The sequence below is a fragment of the Muntiacus reevesi genome, chromosome 5 (assembly GCF_963930625.1).
Source record: "Muntiacus reevesi chromosome 5, mMunRee1.1, whole genome shotgun sequence".
NCBI lineage: Eukaryota > Metazoa > Chordata > Mammalia > Artiodactyla > Cervidae > Muntiacus > Muntiacus reevesi.
The window spans coordinates 96,691,697-96,717,011 of NC_089253.1; the positions used below are offsets into that span (position 1 = coordinate 96,691,697).

General features: G+C 45.8%; 1 protein-coding gene across 1 annotated transcript in view; it reads left to right on the forward strand.

Annotated features, from left to right (window-relative positions):
* The first annotated feature begins 108 nt into the window (after positions 1-108).
* Positions 109-25,315, forward strand: part of CFAP74 (cilia and flagella associated protein 74) — a 106,244-nt gene continuing 81,037 nt past the window's right edge. The window contains exons 1-4 of the mRNA XM_065937148.1: positions 109-155; positions 1,902-2,024; positions 2,477-2,573; positions 9,337-9,535. Of these exons, the coding sequence (XP_065793220.1) occupies positions 109-155; positions 1,902-2,024; positions 2,477-2,573; positions 9,337-9,535 (466 nt within the window). The remainder of the gene's footprint in view (positions 156-1,901; positions 2,025-2,476; positions 2,574-9,336; positions 9,536-25,315) is intronic.

The following is a 25,315-nucleotide window of genomic DNA, read 5'->3' on the forward strand; positions in this document are numbered from 1 at the left end:
GTGGCCGACTCTTTGCTACCCCATGGACTGCAGCACTGTCCGTCACCAACTTCTCTGTCCATCACCAACTCCCAGAACTTGCTCAGACTCATGTCCATCAAGTTGGTGATGCCGTCCAACCACCTCATCTTAAAACTGGGCAAACTGGTCTGGCAGTGGGTTGGGTCCTGTGGGTGACTGTGGACATTTGGCCTGAGTGGGGGCGGAGTGGGGGGAGGTAGAAAAGGCTTCACTGCTGGGAATTTCCAGTCCTGAGGGCCACAGATCAAAGCTGAGACCCACTCAGCTTTCTTTCTTAAAGTTACCCAGACCTAAGACAGGGAGGCAGGTCCCAACATAAATGCTCCTCTCTGACCCCCCAACCCCGCCTCTTGGGACGATCTTCTGGGACCTGGAAGTGCTGCCCTACTGTACCTGTTATGGTGTCCTGGGTGCTTCTCTGGACACATTCCCACATGTCCTCCCACAGGCCTGATGGGAAGTTGAGAAATTAATCCAAGAGAAAGTGTGGAGAGCGGATCCTTTTCCTTATTCCTCCTCTGGATAGAGATCTTGTCTGTCTGCTTCTTCAAAGCAGCCCTTGGGTCTAACAGCCTCTGTTATGATAGGTGCTTAATAACTGTGGGAAAATTTAGGCTCAGAGTCAAGGACAGCCAGCACAGCGGGTGTGGTCAGACCTGCTCGGGGCTGCTCGGGGCTGCACGGCGCCAAGTTCTGGTCTCTGTGCTGGTCCAGGCTCTGGCTCTTGTGCTTGGCCTCCTGTCACACTCTTTTTTTTTTTTTAATTGGAAGATAATTACTCTACAATATTGTGATGGTTTTTGCCGTACATCAACATGAATCGGCCACAGGTATACATGTGTCCCCCCCATCCTGAACCCCCCTCCCACTCTCCCCACCCTATCCCTTTGGGTTGTTTCAGAGCACCGGCTTTGGGTGCCCTGCTTCATTCATTGAACTTGCACTGGTCATCTATCCTGTCACACTCTTTTCTTGGATCTGAGAAGATCCAGGTGTTGAGGGCCTCTGAGAAATATTGCTGACCTTGAATCACCTGATTCAATTGGTTCAGAGTGAACCAGATTATTGCAGTTTTCTACATGCTCCTCTATTATCTGAGGCATAACATTAATACTGAGCTTTCCCTAGAGAACTCCCTGCACGGGCGTCTCAGCTGTAGCTCGGGGTGCTGGGTGCAGCATCTCTTCTGGGACTTCCCTGGCAGTCCACTGGTTAGGAGTCTATGCTCCCAGTGCATTGGTTGGGGGATTCTTCCCTGGTGGAGGGACAAGATCGCACATGCTGCGTGTATGTGTGTGTTAAGCCGCTTCAGTCGTGTCCGACTCATAGTGACCCCGTGAATTGTAGCCCACCAGGCTCCTCTGTCCATGGAATTTCCCAGGTAAGAATACTGCAGTGGGTTGTCCTTCCCTTCTCTAGAGGATCTTCCCAACCCAGGGATCAAACCCGGGTCTCCTGCCCTGCAGGCAGATTCTTTACCATCTGAGCCACTAGGGAAGCTACTGGAGTGCATGGTGCAGTCTAAAAAACAACAACAACAAAATAAAGAGCAATTGCCTTTTCTTCCTTGAGCCCTGGAGGAAGCAGGACTCAAAGCCAGGACTAGAGAAAAAGGTCAAGCAGTGCCCAGCACGCCTGCAGGCACCATGACACCACACCTCCCTCCCACCTCCTCCTGGGGTGCCCGCTGTTCACTGACCTTAAGTCAAAATTTCTCCCCCAGAGTCTACAAGCTTTATTCCAGTTCTACTTTGCCCCTAATTGGCTTCAGCTTGGATCTCAAGAATGAGAAGCTTCATTGCTCCTTTCTCAAGAATCACTTAGTCACTCTCCTGAACCTCAGTCACAGCCTATGATGTGCCCCCTGTTGATCTCCCCAGCCTCGTCTTCTGCTTCACCCAGACAAGCTCCAGACACCCCAAGATGAGGAAGCCTGTTCATGCAGCCCCACCAAAGGTCAGGAAGCCAGGACCTCAGTGCTGGGTGGTCGGCCTGCTGCTGAGGCAAGCCCCAGGGAAGTACTAACAGTCCACTTCTCCCCCCATTTTGATAGTTCAGGAAATGACCTCAAGTCAGAAGTCTGGGAACTAGTCCCAGTCCTGCTCCTAACTGACTGTGTGGCCTCAGGGAGTAACTTCTCCTGGCTTTGTTTTATTCATTTGCTGAAGGAGGGGCTGCTCAGCGATGGGTGTCCTGAGCACAGGTCCACATGGCTGAACCCGTTACAAAGAAATGGACTGTCTTCACTAAAGACAGAGGTCTAATTTGTATGTGCTCAGGCTCTCCCACCTTCTCTGGAAAATAGTGTAGGGTCTGCCATCTTTATTCACTCTGTGATTTTTTTTAGGGGGGAAGTAGAACTCCACACACCATTTCTGACTGTGTTGAAACTTTCTAAATCAATCAGACGAAGGGCCTCTGTCCACTTCAGGTGAGGTCTGTGCTCTTCGCCCAGATACATGATGGTCCCACCCCTGTGTCTGGACACCAAGACCACAGTCAGGGACCTGGTGTCCATGCCTGCAGACAGGAATAAACAGGAAGCCCGAATGGTGAGGCCTGTTATCCCTGTGGGTCTAGTTAACTCACCCACACCCTCCCCTCCCTCTTACTTCACAGGTAACACGGCAGCTTCTCGGCTGCATGATGCATGCAGAGCGCTCTGGTTACAGGCTCGGGGTGTCAGCTTCGGTCCCTCCCTCCTGTTCCGTGCAGGGAGGCGTTCTGTTCTCCCCATATGGTGCTGAGCGGGGCATCACACACTTGGCCCTAGAAGGTGTGGAAACTCTGCTTCCGTGGTTGCCCCAGGGTCACCAACTCGACACTTACCTGGGTGACAAGACCCCGGGAAGTGTCTAGGGAACTGGGAAGTGTGATTTGGGGTCTGCTTGACTCTTGAGATCCTCAGCCTGCTTCTGTTTTGCCCTGTTCCTTTGGGGTGATGACTTTGCTGTTTGCTCTCAGTGTCTGGGAAGCCATGGCACCGAGTCCAGAGCTTGGGCAGAGAGCTGGACTGAGTCCCTTGCAGCAGCAGGATGGGCCCCGGGAGGTAGAGGTGAGTCATGGGGACCCGGGAGGGGAGACTGTACTTGCTAATTTTAAAATCCCTGCTTGATACATTGGTGACGCTGTTTTATTATTTTCCTGGGAAAATGTACCAAATAAAGGAGATGGCAGTGACACAGAAAAATATTCCTGAGCTTAGAGTGTAATTATTAATCCCATGATTTCCAGATGGAATTCATTCATTTGGAGAAGCAGAGACTACTTGGCAGAAAGGACCACATGCAAAATCCTTGCAGCAGCCTGAGATCAATGTCTACTCAAACAAAGGATGCAAGAGGAAGCTGGGTTTCATGGCTTCTTTTAGTCATTGAGGCCCTGAAGACCAATAAGGGATCAAACTTGGCCATTTAGAGAGTTTTTTCTCCACAAGATAAATAGATGTCCAAGTACAATTGCTCACATGTAGTGAGGAAAAGTCAGAATTCTATTCTCCTATTTTATGTTTTTTAAAGTGGAGATTCTTTCACCTGATGGAAAACACTAAACACAGATTAACACTACTGACAAAGTTCTGCCTATCAAGTGAGACTCAGCTTTAGGGGCCAGCAAGACTGAATCAAGGGCTTCCCAGGTGGCGCTAGTGGTAAAGAATCCATCAGCCAATGCAGGTTAGACATAATACAGGCTGGCTTGACCCCTGGATCGGGAAGAAACCCTGGAGAAGGGCATGGCAACCCACTCCAGTATTCTTGCCGGGAGAATCCCATGGACGGAGGAGCCTGGCAGGCCACCATAGGGTCACACAGAGTTGGGCACAACTGAGGCAACTTAGCACGGCACAGCAAGACTGAATCCATGTGAAAGTCCTGACCGGGCTGCTGGCAGTGTCCCGAATGTCAGGCAGCCGTGCTCCCCAGACTGTCTGAGGAAGTCAGCCTAGCTCCCTGAGCCTCTCTCTGCTCTGACATGCTGATCCCCTGGGTAGGATGTTGGAGAAATAAAAGCAGGAGGTTTGCTGTAATCTTTTTTTTTTTTTTTGGTAATCTTTTTCACACTTGATATATGGATTCTTTGATTAAATTTCCTCAAGAAAGGCCCCAACACAGATCAACATTCATTTAACCAGCATCTAACCATTTAAGGAACTATTCATCTGACTCTGTGAAAAACTGGTCTAGATGTTGGATCTGAATAAGATTTAAAAGGTCCCTGCCTTTAGTGGCCTCGCCTTCTAGGAGGAAGAACAGGGACAATCATGAGTAAACAAACAAGCTACAACAAACCCAGATGGTGTATCAAAAAGCAGAGACATTACTTTGCCAAAAAAGGTCCGTATAGTCAAAGCTTTGGTGTTTCCAGTAGTCATGTACGGATGTGAGAGTGGGACCATAAAGAAGGCTGAGTGCCAAAGAACTGATGCTTTCAAATTGTGGTGCTGGAGAAGACTCTTGAGGGTCCCTTGGACAGCAAGGAGATCGAACCAGTCAATCCTAAAGGAAATCAACCCTGAATATTCATTGGAAGGACTGATGCTGAAGCTGAAGCTCCAATATTTTGGCCACTTGATGAGAAGAGTTGACTCATTGGATAAGACCCTGATGCTGGGAAAGATTGAGGGTGGGAGAAGAAAGGGGTGGCAGAAGATGATATGTTTGGATGGCATCACTGACTCAGTGGACATGAGTTTGAGCAAGCTCTGGGAGATAGTGAAGTACAGGGAAGCCTGGTGTGCTGCAGTCCATGGGGTCCCAAAGAGTTGGACGTGACTTAGCGATTGAACAACAACAAAACAGACAAAAGAGATCATTTCAAGTATAATGCATGCTGGGAAGGAATCTCAGAAAGATAAAAATAATGAGGAGAATGATAAAAGTAATGAGGAAGGTAGGCAGTTCAGACAGGGAGGACCATCCTGAGGGGTAACATCTGAGCTGAGGCTTGGATTCGATTCTGTCCCTTCTGGAGGAAAAGGCAGCCCCATCCAGAGCCAGGTAAGTGTTCTGGGCAGAGAATGGAATGTGCAAAAGCCGCGAGGCAGGAGCAAGGCAAGGCCAGTGGGTCTGGGAAGGAGGGAGGGAGTGAGGGTTGTGGAGCAAGGTAGGCAGAAGCCAGGTCATGTGTGGTCCAGTAGATGCAGACTGTTATCTAGGTTTGTTTTATTTTTAGTCAGCTTTATTGAAATAGACTTTACAGTGACTTCCCTGGTGGTCTAGTGGCTAAGAATCTGCACTCACAATGCAAGGGGCCCTGGTTCCATCCCTGGCCAGGGAACTAGATCCCACATGCTGCAATTATGAGCTGGCACAGATAAATAAATAAAAATAAATTCCGTTTTTAGATTTTTTTGATGTGGACCATTTTTAAAGACTTTACTAAGTTTGTTACAATACTGCTTCTGTTTTATGCTTTGACTTTTGGCAGCAGGCATGTGGGACACATGTGGTGACAATATACAGCCTTGACGTACTTCTTTCCTGATTTGGAACCAGTCTATTGTTACATGTCCAGTTCTAACTGTTGCTTCTTGACCTACATACAGATTTCTCAGAAGGCAGGTACGGTGGTCTGGTATTCCCATCTCTTTAAGAATTTTCCACAGTTTGTTGTGATCCACACAGTCAAAGGCTTTGGCATAGTCAATAAAGCAGAAGTAGATATTTTTCTGGAACTCTGTTGCTTTTTCGATGATCTAACAGATGTTGGCAATTTGATCTCTGGTTCCTCTGCCTTTTCTAAAACCAGCTTGAACATCTGGAAGTTCACAGTTAACGTATTGCTGAAGCCTGGCTTGGAGAATTTTGAGCATCACTTTACTAGCGTGTGAGATGAGTGCAGTTGTGCGGTAGTTTGAACATTCTTTGGCATTGCCTTTCTTTGGGATTGGAATGAAAACTGTCCTTTTCCAGTCCTGTGGCCACTGCTGAGTTTTTCAAATTTGCTCACATACTGAGTGCAGCACTTTCACAGCATCATCTTTTAGGATTTGAAATAACTCAACTGGCATTCCATCACTTCCACTAGCTTTGTTCGTAGTGATGCTTCCTAAGGTCCACTTGACTTCACATTCCAGGATGTCTGGCTCTAGGTGAGTGATCATACCTTCATGGTTATCTGGGTCATGAAGATCTTTTTTGTATAGTTCTTCTTGTATTCTTGCCACCTCTTCTTAGTATTTTCTGCTTCTGTTAGGTCCATACCATTTCTGTCCTTTATTGTGCCCATCTTTGCATGAAATGTTCCCTTGCATTTTCTTTTTCGATCCTTTTTTTCAAAAAAAAAAAGAAATTTTGCATTTCTTTTTCAATCCCTGCTCAGGGAACTAAGATCCCATAACATGCATGTGTTAGTCGCTCAGTTGTGTCCGACTTTTTGCAGCCCCATGGACTGTAATCTGCCAAGCTCCTCTGTCCATGGGACTTTCTAGGCAAGAATACAGGAGTGGGTTGCTATTTCCTTCTCCAGGTGATCTTCGCAACCCAAGGATCAAACCCACATTTCTTGCATCTCCTGCATTGGCAGGTGGGTTATTTACCACTAGCACCAGACATAGCCAAAAAAAAAAAAAGGAGGTAAAATATACAAAACCTAAAACTACCCCTGTGCCCGTTTTTAAGTGTACAGTTCAGCAGCAGGAAGTGCATTCACTTTGTGGTGCAGCCATCACCACTGTCTGCCTCCAGAACCTTTTCATCTTTTCAGACTGAAACTCTGTCACCACTAAACACTCACCCCAGACTTCACCACCCTAACTCCATTCCTGACAACCACAGTCTTCTCTCTGTCTCTATAAACTTGACTGCGTAGCTCCTATGAGTGAAAACAAATAATACTTGTTCTTTTGTGACTGCCTTGTTTCCCTTATCATCACATCTTGGAGGTTCATCCGTGTTGTAGCAGGTGTCAGAATTTCATTCTTTTCAAAAGGCTTAGTAACATTCCACCGTATATATCTATCACATTTAATTTTAATATAGTTATCACATTATAGCCATCCATTGATGGATTTGGGTTGTTTCCAGCTCCTGGCTATTGTGATATGTGTAGTGCTTTTGTGAACATAAGTGTAGAAATATTTGTCCAAGTGTTTAATTTTAATTCAGTTAAATTTAAATAGCCACATGTGTCCAGTGGGTACCATATTGCATAGTTCTAGACAATTTCAGTGGACAAAGCTAAGAAATACATTTTATAAATTATATTAATTCATACTAATATTTCATATCCAATTCCAGCAGTATAGGTTTTTCCATTTATTTTATATTTCTATCTGTTCTGTCAAGTGAAAAATAATGTTTCCTAATATTACTATGCTACTTATTTGTTTTACCCCACTTTATATAGTTCCAGGATAACAGCATCAATATTATTACAAAGACCAGGATCACTGGAAACAGTTTAAGATTTCTTTGCAACTCTTTTTGTCTTTAATATACAGTCTATTAGGTATGCACAATAAGACTGTTGGGTTTTAAAGTCACTTGAAATTATCCTTTTCTGTTGGTTAAGCCACCAAACTGACATACAGTTGGTTTCTTCTTTTTACATCCATTTGTTTGCAAATCTTGGGAGGTTTTTTTCTCTGTTTTGATTTATTTTGGGTTTTATAATTACACAGTTCCAAGCCAAATGTATGAGCACATTTAAAGAAACGTCGTTTCTACTGCTGACCCTCCTATGCCTGCTTGGCAACCATTGTAATGTTACTTTATAGTGTAAAAAAAGAGTGAGTACATTCTTAGTGGCCTTGCCCCTTCTCGGATAAAACACTGTATCAGCTGTTCTGCATCTTAGTGTTTTCCCCTTAACCATGTCTTCTGCCCATGGGTCACTCCGGGGCAGAACACAGAGACAGTCCTTGTACCTTTCCCAGCCTTTGGCAGTGCAGCTGGACTTCAACCAGCTCCTACTGGTGGACACAGTGGCTGTTTTCAGACTTTTGTTATCCTTCTGTTCTTTAGTAGAAAGTATATTAGTCATTAATATGGACAGGCCCAGAGAAGCAAAGCTGAAAAGGAAAAATCCCATAATTTGGGTGAGGTGGGAAAGAGAACAGTTTTTCTTAGAACATCTGTTCTGGGCTGTTCTGCTGAGTCAGTTCTGTTCCTCAATCCAGGAGGGACGAGGTCTGGGCAGCACTGCAGGGGGAGGACTACGGAGGTGACCACTATCCCGATGAAGTTCACAGTTCTCAGAGATGCTGCGCTTTTAGCCAGGCTGGATGGCTTTGACGGATCTTGCCATCCCAGGATGAAACCACAGGACTTCCTGGGTCCCACTGTGGCATCAGGAGCCACTGGACAAAGCCAGCGACTGACCAACAGGGCCAGCGGCCATGCAAGGTGCAGGCGCGCTAGAAGTTACTGGGCTCCCCGAGGGCAGGGAATATACCCATTAGCCGGGGGTCCAGGGCCCAGCACCAACTGCACTGGCTAGAGGGATCCTTCTCTTGAGGCAGTCCAAGTGCATGTTGGAAAAGAATTTCCAGACACAAAGCATTTCAGAAGGGAGTCAGTTTATTAAGAACAAAGAGCAGGGATAATGTGGGCACTGAGAGCACAGCATGTGAACCTCCTGACAAACAGGGAAAAGGGACAGTTTTCTTGGATTAATAACCAATTTTTAATAACCTCAAGACAAAATTCCTGCTGGACGGTTAGCTTTAGGTGATTGGTTGGGGCTCTATAGGGTGCTTACTAGAGTGGGCATCTGCCTAATGGAGAGTCAGGAAGCTCCTTAGTGGTCATCAGGGGCTTTGGGCAAGTTACAAATGGGTTCAGTCAGTTTCAGAGGTGACCTTGGTCGTGGACTCCGCTTCTGTGGCCTTGGTGCGAGGCTTCGCACCTGTGGCTTTGGGGCAAGACTCAACACCCTCCTCGCACCCTGAGTCCAGACTGCAAACACACACCCTCGGGACAGGTGGAAATGGACCACGCTGACCCCAGACAAGGCTGGGGCGTGCACAGTGAGCAGGGAGGACTCAATTCAGCTCCAGCCCAGCGTGGCATATTGTTCCAGGTCTCTGGTCTCAAAAAGAGAAGTGAGAAACCTCTATTGTACGTGAACTCTACAGTCACTAAAATTAACAACTAATCCGTTCTTCAACCCGCTTGGGCCAAACCAGAGGAGGCAGCCTGGGGCTGTATCCGTACTACCAAGCAGCGTCAGTCTCCTCCGCCACAGCCTGGTAGTCCGGGTGTCCCGCGACCCTCCGCTCGTGGTCTCTGCTCGGCCCAGCGCGCTAGTCTCCGGCAGTAACCACCAGCAGCGCACCAGCGTCCGTCGGTTCGGCGCTCCGGTTGCTCTTTGCAGCCTCGGCAGCCCTGCGCCTGCGCGGGGGTGCCGCTGGGGCGAGCCATCGCCTTGGCGGGGGGTGAGCGGGCACCCCCGCCCTGCGATGGAGCCGTCCGTTGCCATGGAGCTACCCGCTCCAAACCGCGCCGCCAGCAGACTCAGAGGAGCTTCTCCGCCCAGATCCCGCGCTGGTCCGACCCAGTGGGGCCGCTGACAGGTGGGTCCGTTGGCCCCGGAGCCTGTGGTTGGGCTTGGGAACTATGGCCACCCCCGAGGCACAAATCAGCACCTCCGCCATGGAAGTTCTGCCTGAGAAATAACTCCTAGTGAGGGGGTCGCCCCGACCGATTTCTGGGCCTTCGGACGGCTCCGGGCCGGTTTCAGCTGCCCCTCGTCCCCGCGGCTAGTTTCAGATCCCCCCACCCAGCCACCGGTTTCGTGACCCCCTCGCCGGTTTCAAGAACCCCCGCGTGCAGGTGCAGCCTGGGTTCCGGGCTCCGTGCAGGTTCCGGGCGGACTTGGCTATGCTGTCCTTGCAAATCTAGGAAACCGCTGGGAAAACTCGAGGGTGAGCGCGCTGGTGAAGAGGGACCCAAAGTGTCCGGGCCAAGGAAGGAACTCCGAGATCATCTCAGTTTGGTTTGTAATGATTAGCCTGTTTCTGGAAACTTCTATTATTTTGTTTTCCATAAACAAATATTCGTTTTATGTGCTCACGTTATGTATCAGGCAAACACTCCTTGAACATCCACTGTGAACCAAGTACTGAACTAGGTGATGGGCGGGCCTGCCTAGATCCCGACAGTTGAGAGAATTCCCAGATAGTTGTCTCTGCGCGGGGATTCACAGTACTGCATCAATAGCCAGTGCCCAAGGCCAGAAATGGAACCTCGTCAGCACCCCGAGTGCCCCAACCCCTCCCTTGCCCCACAGCAGACCCCCTCCCCCATGACCACAGCCTGACTTCTTGATTTCCTTTAGTTTTACCATTTCTAAACAATATAAGTTTCACCTGTTTTAATCCATATATGTATATAAATGGAATAACACTATGTATTCTTTTTTAATTTTTGAAATAATCTCGAACTTACCTAAAAGTTGCAAGTTCAGCATCAACAACCTTGTCTTCCTGGAGTATTTGAGAATAAGTTGCCTACATGATGCTCTGTCACCTGCAGACACTTCCGTTCACATGTCTGCACGTCAGGGCAGTCTCCAGCACAACCACACATGACCGTCAGAGTCGGGAGGGTGACTTGGACATTCAGGACATCTGATCATTGGCCACAGACAAACACCTTCTGCCAGCTGATCCTATAAAGTCTCAAACCAGAAAGGGTCCAGTCTGGGCTCCCCAAGCACACTGAGCTATTAATGTGTTTCTTCAGTCTCTTCCAATCAGGCTTTCCTTGGCTCCATGATCTTGACACCTTTGAAGGTTAGAGTCCAGTGGCTTTTGTAGAAAGCCCCTCCATTTGGGTTTGTCTGGTGTTTCTTCAAAATCAAATTCCCATTACGCGTCTTTGGCAGGAAGGTCACAGAAATGGTGCCACGTGTCACTCTGATCTGACCGCTTATTTAAGGTGGTGTCTGCCTGCATCTGCCCTGGGAAGTCACTTCAGCCTTTGTAATGGACAACTATTTTGTCGGGATATTATGAGGCTCTGACGCCTTGTCAGGCCTCACAGGCTTGAGCGGGTGGAGCACACTGTGGACATCGACCCCCACCCTGGCCCCGACTGGACTCTCTTACCCAACTCTAGGCTCACTACCTTCCTCCACACAGGCTCTGATGCCCAGTCTGGGCCGCTGTGAATCCTGCCCACTTGGGCAGGGGAAGGGGGAAGGGAAGCAGCATGTGCTCATGTCTTCCTCCCTCCCCACTGTGTGAGAGACCCATCCACACTCTTGCACAAGCTGTAGGTCACTCATGTTCGTCACCACCCAGCTCGCCCAGGGTGGATCTCACAGTGTGTTCTGTTGCTGCTGGCCAGGGTTGTTTCCAGATTTACTGCTCTTAATGAACTCTGCTCTGCAAGGTCTTGTATAGTTCCTGTTATTTATGTGTTAGGAGGGGAGTTCTGTCTCCTCTACAACAACAAAAGTACTTTGATGTGTGAACCCCCAGTGTCTTAGCTGCTGCTGCTAAGTCACTTCAATAGTGTCCAACTCTGTGCGACCCCATAGATGGCAGCCCACCAGGCTCCCCCGTCCCTGGGATTCTCCAGACAAGAATACTGGAGTCGGTTGCCATTTCCTTCTCCAATGCATGAAAGTGAAAAGTGAAAGTGAAGTCGCTCAGTCGTGTCTGACTCTTCACGACCCCATGGACTGTAGCCTACCAGGCTCCTCCATCCATGGGATTTTCCAGGCAAGAGTACTGGAGTGGGGTGCCATTTCCTTCTCCAAGTGTCTCAGCATGTGGCCTCATTTGGAAATAACTGGTTAAGATGATGTCAAACTGAGGCAGGCAGGCCCCTCATCCGTCTTGACAAGTGTCTATATAAAGGGGGGGATTTGGACACAGACATGCACACAGGGAGAATGCCAGTGTTACAGGAAAGGGGACCCCTTCCAGGGCCCGAGAGTGGGCTCTTGTCTAACACTCGGAAGAGCTGTCCATGGAGACACACAAACTGACCAAGCAAGAGCCTTTATTGGGAAGGGGCACCTGGGCGGAGGGCAGCAGGGTGAGGGAACCAGAACGGCTCTGCCACATGCTCACAGTCTCAGTTTTACAGTGATGGGGTTAATTTCCGAGTTGTCTCTGACTGGACTGGTGGTGCACATCAGCCAAGATGGATTCCAGTGAGGAGGATTCTGGGAGGTTGGTAGGACATATGCACTGTCGTTTCCCTCTCCTTTTGTCCTTTGCTGAATTCTTGTGGTTGGTGGTAGCTTGTTAGTTCTGTGTTCCTTACCAGGACCTCCTGTTTAAGATACCTCATGCAAGTGGTTACTGTGGTGCCTGCTGAGGGTCGGCGGTTTCGGTCAGTGGTTCGCCTAACAACATGGACTGGAGCTGCACTGCCATGAGCCTGGGAACCAGGACCGAGGAGAGGAGTCTGTATGAGGGCCTTGCTCAGCACATCAGAGGGAACTAGCATCTTGATATCAGGCTTCTGGCCTCCAGAACTATGAGATAATACCGTCGTCTTGTTCTAAGACAGCCAGTCTGGGACTTCCCTGGTGGTCCAGTGGCTAAGACTCCACACTCCCAATGCATGGGGCCAGGGTTCGATCCCTGGTCAGGGAACTAGGTCCCACATGCCACAACTAAAGATCCTGCATGCACCAACTAAGACCTGGCTCAGCCAAATAAATAAATATTAAAAACAAAAATTAAGACAGCCAGTTCGTGGCACTTTGCTGTGGTAGCCTCCGGAAAGGAGTACAGCATTGAAAGGTTGCTGCTGTGAGTCATCTGTTAACAGTGGGATTCTTGTCCTCCGGAGGAGAGGATTTCCATCCGGGGTCAGAGACAAGGCTTGACTACTTGGAGCTTTTTGTGTAGCAAAGTTTTATTAAAGTTTAATAAAGATAGGGAAAGCTTCTGACACACATGTCAGAAGGGGACAGAAAGAGTACCCCTTTCTAGTTTTTAGCAAGGTATTAATCAGATAAGAGAGACACCTCAAGGCTGAGGGAGTTTCACCAAGCCCCTCTCCCACAATATGCATTTTTGAGATAGGATGGCACGAGGTGTGTCATTCCCCACCCCTGCCCCCACCGTAAAACAATTGACAGAAATACTGGTTTGTGGAGGCATTATCAACCCAAGGTTTGAGAAAAGGGAGAAAAAGTTAGGTGGAACCATTTTGAAGAAAGGCAAATTCCATAACAAATACATAGTTTCATTAACATAGCTTAAGAAAAACATTTGCATGAGAAAAATGCATTGGTTAGCTCAAGGCAGAACCAGGTATCTTCTACACAGAATTAAAAGAAGCCTCTTTTAATTAAAAAGGGGCTTCTTTTAATTCTGTGTTCAGTTCAGTTCAGTTCAGTTAAGTCACTCAGTCGTGTTTGACTCTTTGCGACCCCATGAATCGCAGCACGCCAGACCCCCTGTCCATCACCAACTCCCGGAGTTTACTCAAACTCATGCCCATCGAGTTGGTGATGCCATCCAGCCATCTCATCCTCTGTCATCCCCTTCTCCTCCTGCCCCCAAGCCCTCCCAGCATCAGGGTGTTTTCCAATGAGTCAACTCTTCGCATGAGGTGGAGTTTCAGCTTCAGCATCAGTCCTTCCAATGAACACCCAGGACTGATCTCCTTTAGGATGGACTGGTTGGATCTCCTTGCAGTCCAAGGGACTCTCAAGAGTCTTCTCCAACACCATAGTTCAAAACCATCAATTTTTCGGCGCTCAGCTTTCTTCACAATCCAACTCTCACATCCATACATGACCACTGGAAAACACCATAGCCTTGACCAGACGGACCTTTGTTGGCAAAGTAATGTCTCTGCTTTTTAATATACTATCTAGGTTGGTCATAACTTGCCTTCCAAGGAGTAAGCATCTTTTAATTTCATGCCTGCAGTCACCATCTGCAGTGATTTTGGAGCCCCCCCAAAATGAAGTCTGACACTGTTTCCACTGTCTCCCCATCTATTTCCCATGAGGTGATGAGACCAGATGACATGATCTTAGTTTTCTGAATGTTGAGCTTTAAGCCAACTTTTTCACTCTCCTCTTTCACTTTCATCAAGAGGCTTTTTAGTTCCTCTTCACTCTCTGCCATAAGGGTGGTGTCATCTGCATATCTGCATATCTGAGGTTATTGACATTTCTCCTGGCAATATTGATTCCAGCTTGTGCTTCTTCCAGCCCAGCGTTTCTCATAATGGACTCTGCATATAAGTTAAATAAGCAGGGTGACAATATACAACCTTGACATACTCCTTTTGCTATTTGGAACCAGTCTGTTGTTCCATGTCCAGTTCTAACTGTTGCTTCCTGACCTGCATAACAGGTTTCTCATGAGGCAGGTCAGGTGGTCTGGTATTCCCATCTCTTTCAGAATTTTCCACAGTTTATTATGATCCACACAGTCAAAAGCTTTGGCATAGCCAATAAAGGAGAAATAGATGTTTTTCTGGAACACTCTTGCTTTTTCGATGATCCAGTGGATGTTGCAGTTTGATCTCTGGTTCCTCTACCTTTTCTAAAACCAGTTTGAACATCTGGGAGTTCACGGTTCACGTATTGCTGATTAATTCTGTGTAGTGAAGGAAAAATGTCTGCCACTTGCAGTTTATTTCCTCTTGCTGCTTAGGGACCTCTGGCCTTCCTGCCTGTTACCCTCTCAGCATCTAAGAGTTTCTATCAGGTGATTGCCTGGAAGAGGAAGTGCTGAGTCAGGGGGCCTGGTATACAAAATATCAGCCCCAGAAACAGCCCCATGCTGACCCTCGGAACCTGTGCATGTGTTAGGTTACAGGCTGTGGGAATCTGGGCTGTTGGTCAGCTGACTGAACCAGGAGAATGTGCTGGGTTAACCGGCTGGGACCAGAGCAATTAGAGGGGCAACCCACTCCAGTATTCTTGCCTGGAAAATCCCATGGACGGAGGAACCTGGTAGGCTCCATGGGGTCGCAAAGAGTCTGACACGACTGAGTGATTTCACTTATTCACTCTGATAGAACAGAGGGCAGGGGGGAGCCAGGAAGCGCAGCCAAGAAGGCCCACCTGACTTGAGTGGCTTTGAAGTTGGTAGGATGGGCTTTGGCCAAGGCCTCTGGGCGACCTCTAGAAACCAGAAAAGGCAAGCAGACAGACTGTGCCCCAGAGCTGCTGAAGAGGAGGGCAGCCCAGCTGACATCTTGGTTTTAGCTCCGTGGGGCTCATTTCAGACTTCCGACCTCCAGAGTTGCAGGATAATAACGCATTTGTGTTAAGTTACTGAGTGTGTGGCAGTTTCTCACAGCAGCGATCAGATCCTAGTGCAGACGGCGTTGTATTTTTAACTTTACGAGGCGATGCCAAACTCTTTTCAAAGCATCTGCTCCAGTTTCCACTCCCATCATGAGTGAACAAACCTTCCTGCTGCTTCCTGTCCTTGCTGGCACCTGGTGTCCTCAGGCTTCTAATGTGTTCCTCAGACTGATGACTGTGCAGTAATAGTTTACGGAGCTTTACTCTGCATGTCCCTCATTACAGATGAAGTTGAGCTCATTGTCCAACCAGGACTCTGCTAGAAGAGTTAAAGGGATCGCTATTGACAATGCCAGGAACACAGGCAGGAGTCAGGACACGCAGACAAACTGGTTACAAACGTTGGCCTCTTGAATGTCCCTTTTTGTGACCAGCCTGTTTAAGTTCACTGTTTTGCTGTCATTCATCTTCCTCTGTGTTGATCCATGGATGTTCCTTACCTGTCATGATGGGAGATGTGTTGCATTTATCTTCCTCTAATTTGTAGCTTTTCTTGAATTCTCCTTTGGGTGTCACTGGATGACCAAAATACTGGAGCTTCAGCCTCAGCATCAGTCCTTCCAGTGAATATTCAGGGTTGACCTCCCTTAAGATTGACTGGCTTGATCTCCTTGCTGTCCAAGGGACTTTCAGGAGTCTTCTCCAGCACCACAGTTCAAAGGCATCAATTCTTTGGCATTCTGCCTTCTTTACAGTCCAGCTCTCACAACCATATGTGACTACTGGAAGACCATAGCCTTGACTATACGGACCTCATAGCTTTGACTAGACAGACCTTTGTCAGCATTAAAGGTCCATCTGTTCAAAGCTATGGTTTTTCCAGTAGTCATGTATGGGTGTGAGAGTTGGACCATAAAGAAAGCTGAGCACCGAAGAATTGATGCTTTTGAACTATGGTGCTGGAGAAGACTCTTGAGAATCCCTTGGACTTCAAGACGATCAAACCAGTCAATCCTAAAGGAAATCAGTCCTGATATTTATTGGAAGGACTGATGCTGAAACTGAAACTCCAATACTTTGGCCACCTGATGCAAAGAACTGACTCATTGGAAAAGACGCTGATGCTGGGAAAGACTGAAGGCAGGAGAAGGGGATGACAGAGGATGAGATGGTTAGATGGCATCACCAACTCGATGGACATGGGTTTGGGTGGACTCCGGGAGTTGGTGATGGACAGGGAGGCGTGGCGTGCTGCAGTCCCCGGGGTCGCAAAGAGTCAGACATGACTGAGCGACTGAATTGAACTGTCTTTGTCGGCAGAGTAACATCTCTGCTTTTCAACACAGTCTAGATTTGTCATTTCTTCCCTGCCAAAAAGCAATTGTCTTCTGATTTCATGGCTGCAGTCACCGTCACCAGTGATTTTGGAGACCAAGAAGAGGAATTCTGCCACTACTTCCACCTTTTCCCCTTCTATTTGCCATGCAGTAATGGGGCCAGATGCTATGGTCTTAGTTTTTTTTTTAATGTTTAGTCTTAAGCTGGCTCTTTCACTCTCCACCTTCACTCTCACCAAGAGGCTGTTTATAGTTCCTCTTCACTTTCTGCCATTAGAGTGGTTCAGTTCACTCGCTCAGTCGTGTCCGACTCTTTGCGACCACATGGACTGCAACACGACAGGCTTCCCTGTCCATCACCAACTCCTAGAGCTTGCTAAAACTCATGTCCATCGAGTCAGGGATGCCATCCAACCATCTCACCCTCTGTTGTCCCCTTCTCCTGCCTTCAATCTTTCCCAGCATCAGGGTCTTTTCAAATGAGTCAGTTCTTTGCATCAGGTGGTCAAAGTATTGGAGCTTCAACTTAGAAGTGGTATCATCTGCATATCTGAGGTTGTTAATGTTTCTCCCTCCTATCTTGATTCCAGCTTATAACTCATCCAGCCCAGCATTTCTCATGATGTGCTCAGCATATAGGTTAAACAAACAGGGTGACAGCAGACAGCCCTGTCATACTCCTTTCTCAATCTTGAACCAATCAATTATTCCATACAGGGTTCTAACTGTTGCTTCTTGACTTGCATCAGGTTTCTCAGGAGACAGGTAAGATGGTCTGGTATTCCCATCTCTCTAGAACTTTCAACAGTTTGTCACGTTCCACACAGTCAAAGGCTTTAACGTAGTCAATGAAACAGAGATAGATATTTTTCTGAAATTCACTTATTTTGTCTATAATCCAGTGAATGTTAGCAATTTGATTTCTTATGTCCTCTTCCTTTTCTAAACCCTGCTTGGACATCTGGAAGTTCTTGGTTTGCATAATGCTGAAGCCTAGCATGCAAGATTTTAAGCACATCCTTACTAGCACAGGAAATGAGTGCAATTGTCTGATGGTTAGCACATTCTTTGGTTTTACACTTCTTGGGAATTGGGATGAGGATTGACCTTTTCCAATCCTGTGGCCACTGCTGGGTCTTCCAGATTTGCTGACATAATGAATGCAAAACCTTGATGGCATCATCCTTCAGGGATTTGAATAGTTCTGCTGGAATTTCATTGAATTCACCAGCTTTATTAATAGCAGTGCTTCTTACGGCCCATTTGACTTCACACTCCAGAATGTCTGACTCTGGGTGACTAACCACACCGTCCTAGTAATCAGTTCATTAACATCTGGTCTGGATGTTCTTTTTTTTATATAGTTCTTTCATGTATTTTATATAGTTCTTTCATGTATTCTTTCCATTGCTTCTTGATCTCTTCAGCATCTACTAGGTCTCCACCATTTTTATCCTTTATTGTGCCTGCCTTTGGATGGAATGCTCCTTTGATGTTTCCAATTTTCCTGAAGAGACCTCTAGTCTTTCCCCTTTCCTTGTTTTCTTCTGTCATCAAGCATTGTTCATTAAAGAACGTCTTCTTGTCTCTTCTAGCTATTTTTTGGAATCTTGCATTTAATTGGATGTGCATTTCCCTCTCTCCTTTGCTTTTCTCTTCTCTTCATTCTTCCACTATTTATAAAGCCACCTCAGATAACCACTTTGCCTTCTTGCTTTTCTTTTTCTTTTGGATGGTTTTATTCGCCATGTCCTGTACAATATTATGGACCTCTGTCCATAGTTCTTCAGATACACTGTTAATTAGATCTAGTCCCTTGAATCTATTCATTACCTCTACTGTGAATTCATACAGAATTTGGTTTAAGTCATAACTGTCTGGCCTATTGTTTTTCCCAGTTTTCTTTAGTTTAAGCCTGAAATTTGCTATGAGAAGCTGATGATCTGAGCCACAGTCAGCTCCAGGTCTTGTTTTTGCTGACTGTATACAGCCTTTCCATCTTCAGCTATAAAAAATGTAATCAACTTTATTTTGGTATTGACCATTTGGTGATGTCCATGTGTAGAGTTGTCTCTTGTGTTGTTGAAAAAGGATATTTGCTATGACTAGTGCATTTTCTTGGCAGAATTCAGTTAACCTTTGCCCTGCTTCATTTTGTTCTCCAAGGCCAAACTTGCCTGTTATTCCAGGTATATCTTGACTTCCTACTTTTGCATTCCAATCCCTGATGATGAGTAGAACATCATTTTAGGTGTTAGTTCTAGGAGGTCTTCTAGGTCTTCATAGAACTGATCAACTACAGCTTCTTCAGTATCAGTGGTAGGGGCATAGACTTGGGTTACTGTGATGTTTGTTGAATGACTTGCCTTGGAAATGAACCGAGATCATTCTATCATTTTTGAGGTTGCACCCAAATACTGTATTATGGACTCTTTTGTTGATTATGAGGGCTACTCCATTTCTTCTATGGGATTCTTGCCCATAGTAGTAGATATAATGGCCATCTGAATTAAATTCACCCATTCCTGTTCATATTAGTTTGCTATTCCTAGAATGTTTATTCTTACCATCTCTTGCTTCACCACATCCAATTTTCCTGATTCATGGACCTATTCCATGTTCCTATATAATACTGTTCTTTACAGCATCAGGCTTTATTTTCATCACCAGACACATCCACACCTGAGCGTAGTATCTGTTTTGGCCCACCTGCTTCATTCATTCTGGGCCTATTGATAATTCTCCTCTGCTCTTCCCCAATAGCATATTAGACACCTTCAGAATGAGGACTCATCTTTTGGTGTCATATCTTTTTGATCTTTTATACAGTGAACTTCTCACAGCAAGTATACTGGGATGATTTGCCATTCCCTCCTCCAGTGGATTATGTTTTGTCCGAACTCTCTGCTATGACCTGTTCGTCTTGGGTGGCCTGCGCTGCATGGCTCATTCAGTTCAGCTTAGTCATTTCTGACTCTGCGACCCCATGAACCGCAGAACTCCAGGCCTCCCTGTCCATCACCAACTCCGGGAGTCCACCCAAACCCGTGTCCATTGAGTCGGTGATGCCATCCAACCATCTCATCCTCTGTCATCCCCTTCTCCTCCTGCCCCCAATCTTTCCCAGCATCAGGGTCTTTTCAAATGAGTCAGCTCTTCACATCAGGTGGCCAAAGTATTGGAATTTCAGATTCAACATCAGTCCTTCCAATGAACACCCAGGACTGATCTCCTTTAGGATGGACTGGTTGGATCTCCTTGCAGTCCAAGGGACTCTCAGCAGTCTTCTTCAACACCACAGTTCAAAACCATCAATTCTTTGGCACTCAGCTTTCTTCACAATCCAACTCTCACATCCATACATGACCACTGGAAAAACCATAGCCTTGACCAGACGGACCTTTGTTGGCAAAGTAATGTCTCTGCTTTTTAATATACTATCTAGGTTGGTCATAACTTGCCTTCCAAGGAGTAAGCTTCTTTTAATTTCATGGCTGCAATCATCATCTGCAGTGATTTTGGAGCCCCCAGAAATAAAGTCAGCCACTGTTTCCACTGTTTCCCCATCTATTTGCCATGAAGTGATGAGACCAGATGACATGATCTTAGTTTTCTGAATGTTGAACTTTAAGCCAACTTTTTCATTCTCCTCTTTCACTTTCATCAAGAGCCTCTTTAGTTCTTCACTTTCTGCCATAAGGGTGTTGTCATCTGTATATCTGAGGTTATTGATATTTCTCCCGGCAATCTTGATTCCAGCTTGTGCTTCTTCCAGCCCAGAGTTTCTCATAATGGACTCTGCATATAAGTTAAATAAGCAGGGTGACAATATACAGCCTTGACATACTCCTTTTGCTATTTGGAACCAGTCTGTTGTTCCATGGCCAGTTCTAACTGTTGCTTCCTGACCTGCATACAGGTTTCTCATGAGGCAGGTCAGGTGGTCTGGTATTCCCATCTCTTTCAGAATTTTCCACAGTTTATTATGATCCACACAGTCAAAAACTTTGGCATAGCCAATAAAGGAGAAATAGATGTTTTTCTGGAACTCTCTTGCTTTTTCGATGGTCCAGCGGATGTTGCAGTTTGATCTCTGGTTCCTCTACCTTTTCTAAAACCAGTTTGAACATCTGGAAGTTCACGGTTCATGTATTGCTGAAGCCTGGCTTGGAGAATTTTAAGCATCACTTTACTAGCGTGTGAGATGAATACAATTGTGCGGTAGTTTGAGCATTCTTTGGGATTGGAATGAAAACTGCCGTTTTCCAGTCCTGTGGCCACTGCTGAGTTTTCCAAATTTGCTGGCATATTGAGTGCAGCACTTTCACAGCCTCGTCTTTCAGGATTTGAAATAGCTCAACTGGAATTCCATCACCTCCACTAGCTTTGTTCGTAGTAATGCTTCCTAAGGTCCACTTGACTTCACATTCCAGGATGTCTGGCTCTAGGTGAGTGATCACACCATTGTGATTATCTGGGTTGTGAAGATCTTTTTTGGACAGTTCTTCTGTGTATTCTTGCCACCTCTTCTTAATATCTTCTGCTTCTGTTACGTCCCTACCATTTATTGAGCCCATCTTTGCATAGAGAAGGAAATGACAACCCACTCCATTATTCTTGCCAGGAAAATCCCATGGACTGAGGATCCTGGTAGGCTACAGTCCATGGGGTCTCAAAGAGTCAGACACAACTGAGCGACTTCACTTCTTCACTTCACTTGCATGAATTTGTCCCTTGGTATCTCTAATTTTCTTGAAGAGATCTCTAGTCTTTCCCATTCTATTGTTTTCCTCTATTTCTTTGCATTGATGGCTGAGGAAGGCTTTCTTATCTCTCCTTGCTATTCTTTGGAACTCTGCATTCAAATGTGTATATCTTTCCTTTTCTCCTTTACTTTTCACTTCCCTTCTTTTCACAGCTATTTGTAAGGCCTCCTCAGACAGCCATTTTGCTTTTTTGCATTTCTTTCTCTTCGGGATGGTCTTGATTCCTGTCTCCTGTACAATGTCACGAACCTCTATCCATAGTTCATCAGGCACTCTGTCTATCAGATCTAGTCCCTTAAATCTATTTCTCACTTCCATTGTATAGTCATAAGGGATTTGATTTAGGTCATACCTGAATGGTCTAGTGGTTTTCTCTATTTTCTTCGAAAATTTCAGTCTGAATTTGTCAATAAGAAGTTCATGATCTGAGCCACAATCAGCTCCTGGTCTTGTTTTTTGCTGACTGTATAGAGCTTCTCCATCTTTGGCTGCAAAGAATATAATCAATCTGATTTCAGTGTTGACCATCTGGTGATATCCATGTGTAGAATCTTCTCTTGTGTTGTTGGAAGAGGGTGTTTGCTATGACCAGTGCGTTCTCTTGGCAGAACTCTGTTAGCCTTTGTCCTGCTTCATTCTGTACTCCAAGGCCAAATTTGCCTGTTACTCCAGGTGCTTCTTGACTTCCTACTTTTGCATTCCAGTCCCCTATAATGAAAAGGACATCTTTTGGGGGTATTAGTTCTAGAAGGTCTTGTAGGTCTTAATAGAACTGTTCAGCTTCTTCAGCATTACTGGTTGGGGCATAGACTTGGATTATTGTGATATTGAATGGTTTGCCTTGGAAATGAACAGAGATCATTCTGTCATTTTTGAGATCATGTCCAAGTATTGCATTTTGGACTCTTTTGTTGACTATGGTGGCTACTCCATTTCTTCTAAGGGATTCCTGCCCACAGTAGTAGATATAATGGTCATCTGAGTTAAATTCCCCCATTCCAGTACAATTTAGTTCACTGATTCCTAGAATGTCAATGTTCACTCTTGTCATCTCCTGTTTGACCACTTCCAATTTGCCTTGATTCATGGACCTAACATTCCAGGTTCCTATGCAATATTGCTCTTTACAGCATCAGACCTTGCTTCTATCACCAGTCCCATCCACAACTGGGTGTTGTTTTTGCTTTGGCTCCATCCCTTCATTCTTTCTGGAGTTATTTCTCCACTGATCTCCAGTAGCATATTGGGTACCCACCGACCTGGGGAGTTCATCTTTCAGTATCCTATCTTTTTGCCTTTTCATACTGTTCATGGGATTCTCAAGGCAAGAATGCTGAAGTGGCTTGCCGTTCCCTTCTCCAGTGGATCACATTCTTTCCGACCTCTCCACCATGACCCATCTGTCTTGGGTGGCCCCACACGGTATGGCTTAGTTTCACTGAGTTAGACAAGGCTGTGGTCCATGTGATCAGATTGGCTAGTTGTCTGTGACTGTAGTTTCAGTCTTTCTGCCCTCTGATGCTCTCTCTCAGTGCCTACTGTCTTACTTGGGTTTCTCTTACCTTGGACGTGAGGTTATCTCTTCATGGCTGCTCCAGCTCCAGCTGCAGCAGCAGGATCACAGCCGCTGATCCTGACCTTGGACGTGGGGTAGCTTCTGTTGGCCGCTGCCCCGGCCTTGGATGTTGGGTAGCCTCTCTCGGCCACGCTTCTGCACCATTGCAGCTGCCGTGCGTGGCTCATAGCTTCATTGAATTATGCAAGCCCCTTCGGCATGACAAGGCAGTGATCCATTAGGGACCTATTGCTTCTACTGCTCCTCAATTTTAGCACTGAGCTGATGTGTTTTGAGGAAAATCCCAGGTACAGTGTTTCACCTGTGAACACTTTAGTACACAATTCTAACGGATAAAGATTCATTTTAGCATAACCACAAACTCATCATTGACCCCAACAAAATTAACATTATTTCTTAATAAAATCTAATACCAACTGGTGTTTGTTTCCTCACTTTGTCTCAAAAATGTCTTTTACAGTTTCTTGCTTGACTTAGGATCCAAATGAGACCCCCACCCTGCAAATGTTTGGCTTGTCTCTTAAGCCTTTTACATTTAAAACAGCCCCCCTTCCCTTTCACATCGCCTAGTGACTTCTGTTTGTTGATGAAACCAGGTCATTCGTTCCATTTATTTTTTATTTGTGTGCATTCTCAGTTGTGTCCCACTCTTTGTGACCCCATGGACTGTAGCTCACCAGGCTCCTCTGTCCATGGGATTTCCCAGGCAAGAGTACTGGAGTGGGTTGCCATTCCGTCCTCCAAGGGATCTTCCCAACCAGGGATCAAACCTGCATCTCCTGTGATTCCTGCATTAGGAGGCAGATTCTTTACCACTGTGCCACCTTTATTTACGTCTTATTTAATGTTATCCAGGGCTTCCCTGCTGGCTCAGCTGGTAAAGAATCTGCCTGGAATGCAGGAGACCCAGGTTCAGTTCCTAGGTTGGAAAGATTCCCCTGGAGAAGGAAGTGGCAATCCAGTCTGGTATTGTTGCCTGGAAAATCCCATGGATAGAGAAGTCTGGCAGGCTGCAGTTCATCAGGTTCCACAGAGTCGAACATAGCTGAGCACCTAACACTTTGAGTTTATTGTCACCTAATGGGCTTCATCATTTTCTCATCAGGGGTCTTACTCATCTTTTGTTGTATTTATTCCCAAGAACTATGGTTTTACTGATGTGATTGTAAATGATAAGTTTTCCAAATCTTATTCTCATTATTTGTTCTGATAAGGACTATCTTTGATTTTTATTATTGAATTTGTATCTAGCAACATTACTAAATTGTCTTAATAATATTAACTGTTTATATCTGTATTCATTTGGATTTTCTACATACCAGTCATATTATCTGAAATTAACCACTATTTCCCCTTCTATTCATTGTGCCTTGTGTTTCTTTCTTCTCTGCATGTTCCTATTGGAAGACCCAGTGGCTTTAGAGAGCACCCTCGCTTTGTTCTCAGTCTTAAAGGAAATGCTTTTAATAATTATGTTTTTTTGGTCTTGCCAAGTGGCTTGCGGGATCTTAGTTTTCCCAGTGGGGATCAAACCTGTGCCACCTGCAGTGGAAGGAGACCACCAGGAAAGCCCCTTGTTGGCAGACATTCCTTACCATGTTAAAAAAGTTCATTTCTAAGGCAAATTTGCTAAGTTTTTAAGAAGCATGTGTGGGATGTGCACTCTCCTCGATGCCATTTTCTGCATGGACTGAGTTGGTCACGCACTTCTCTTCTCTAATCTGTTCCTGTGGTGAATTGACCTGGTTTCTAAGGCTGAACAAATCCATCTTGGTTGTGATGTGTCGTCCTGTCTATGTGTGTGGCTGAGCCTGGTGGTTCTTCAACTGGAGAGTGAGTCTGGGCTGTGATTTTTCTTTCCCTCTTTTCACTATCAGGCTCTGGTAGCAAAAGCTGAATGATTTTGTGAAATGAGCCAGGGAGTGGGCCTTTTGCCTCTCTTTCCCGGAAGAAAGTGTGTAAGACTGGAACATTCTGAACCTCAGACATCTCACAGAATGGGACAGGGAAGCCTCAGAGCCTAGAGTTTTCTTGGAGGGAACCTGTTTGCTTATTGATTGAATTTCTTTTACACCTACAGGAATTTTTAAAGTTTTCTAGTTTTTGTTCTCAAAACAATTTTGTTTAGTACTATTTTTCTAATAATTTGTCAATTGTCTCAATTTTCAAATTTATTGCTGTAGAGTTGTTGATGACATTGTCACATTTTTTTTTCATGTCTGTGGTTACAGACCCTTTTCTTCTTAATATGGATGATTTGTTTCTCCTCCTTTATTTATCGTTTTCATTGGAGATTTGTCAATTTTATAAATCTTCCAAAAGTAAAAGCTTCTGGCTTTGAGAAACATCTTTATCACATATTTGTTTTGCAGCCTTAATTTCTGATCTTTTTTGTTTTTCTGCATTCTTCGGGTTTATATCACAGCTCTTTTTATTTG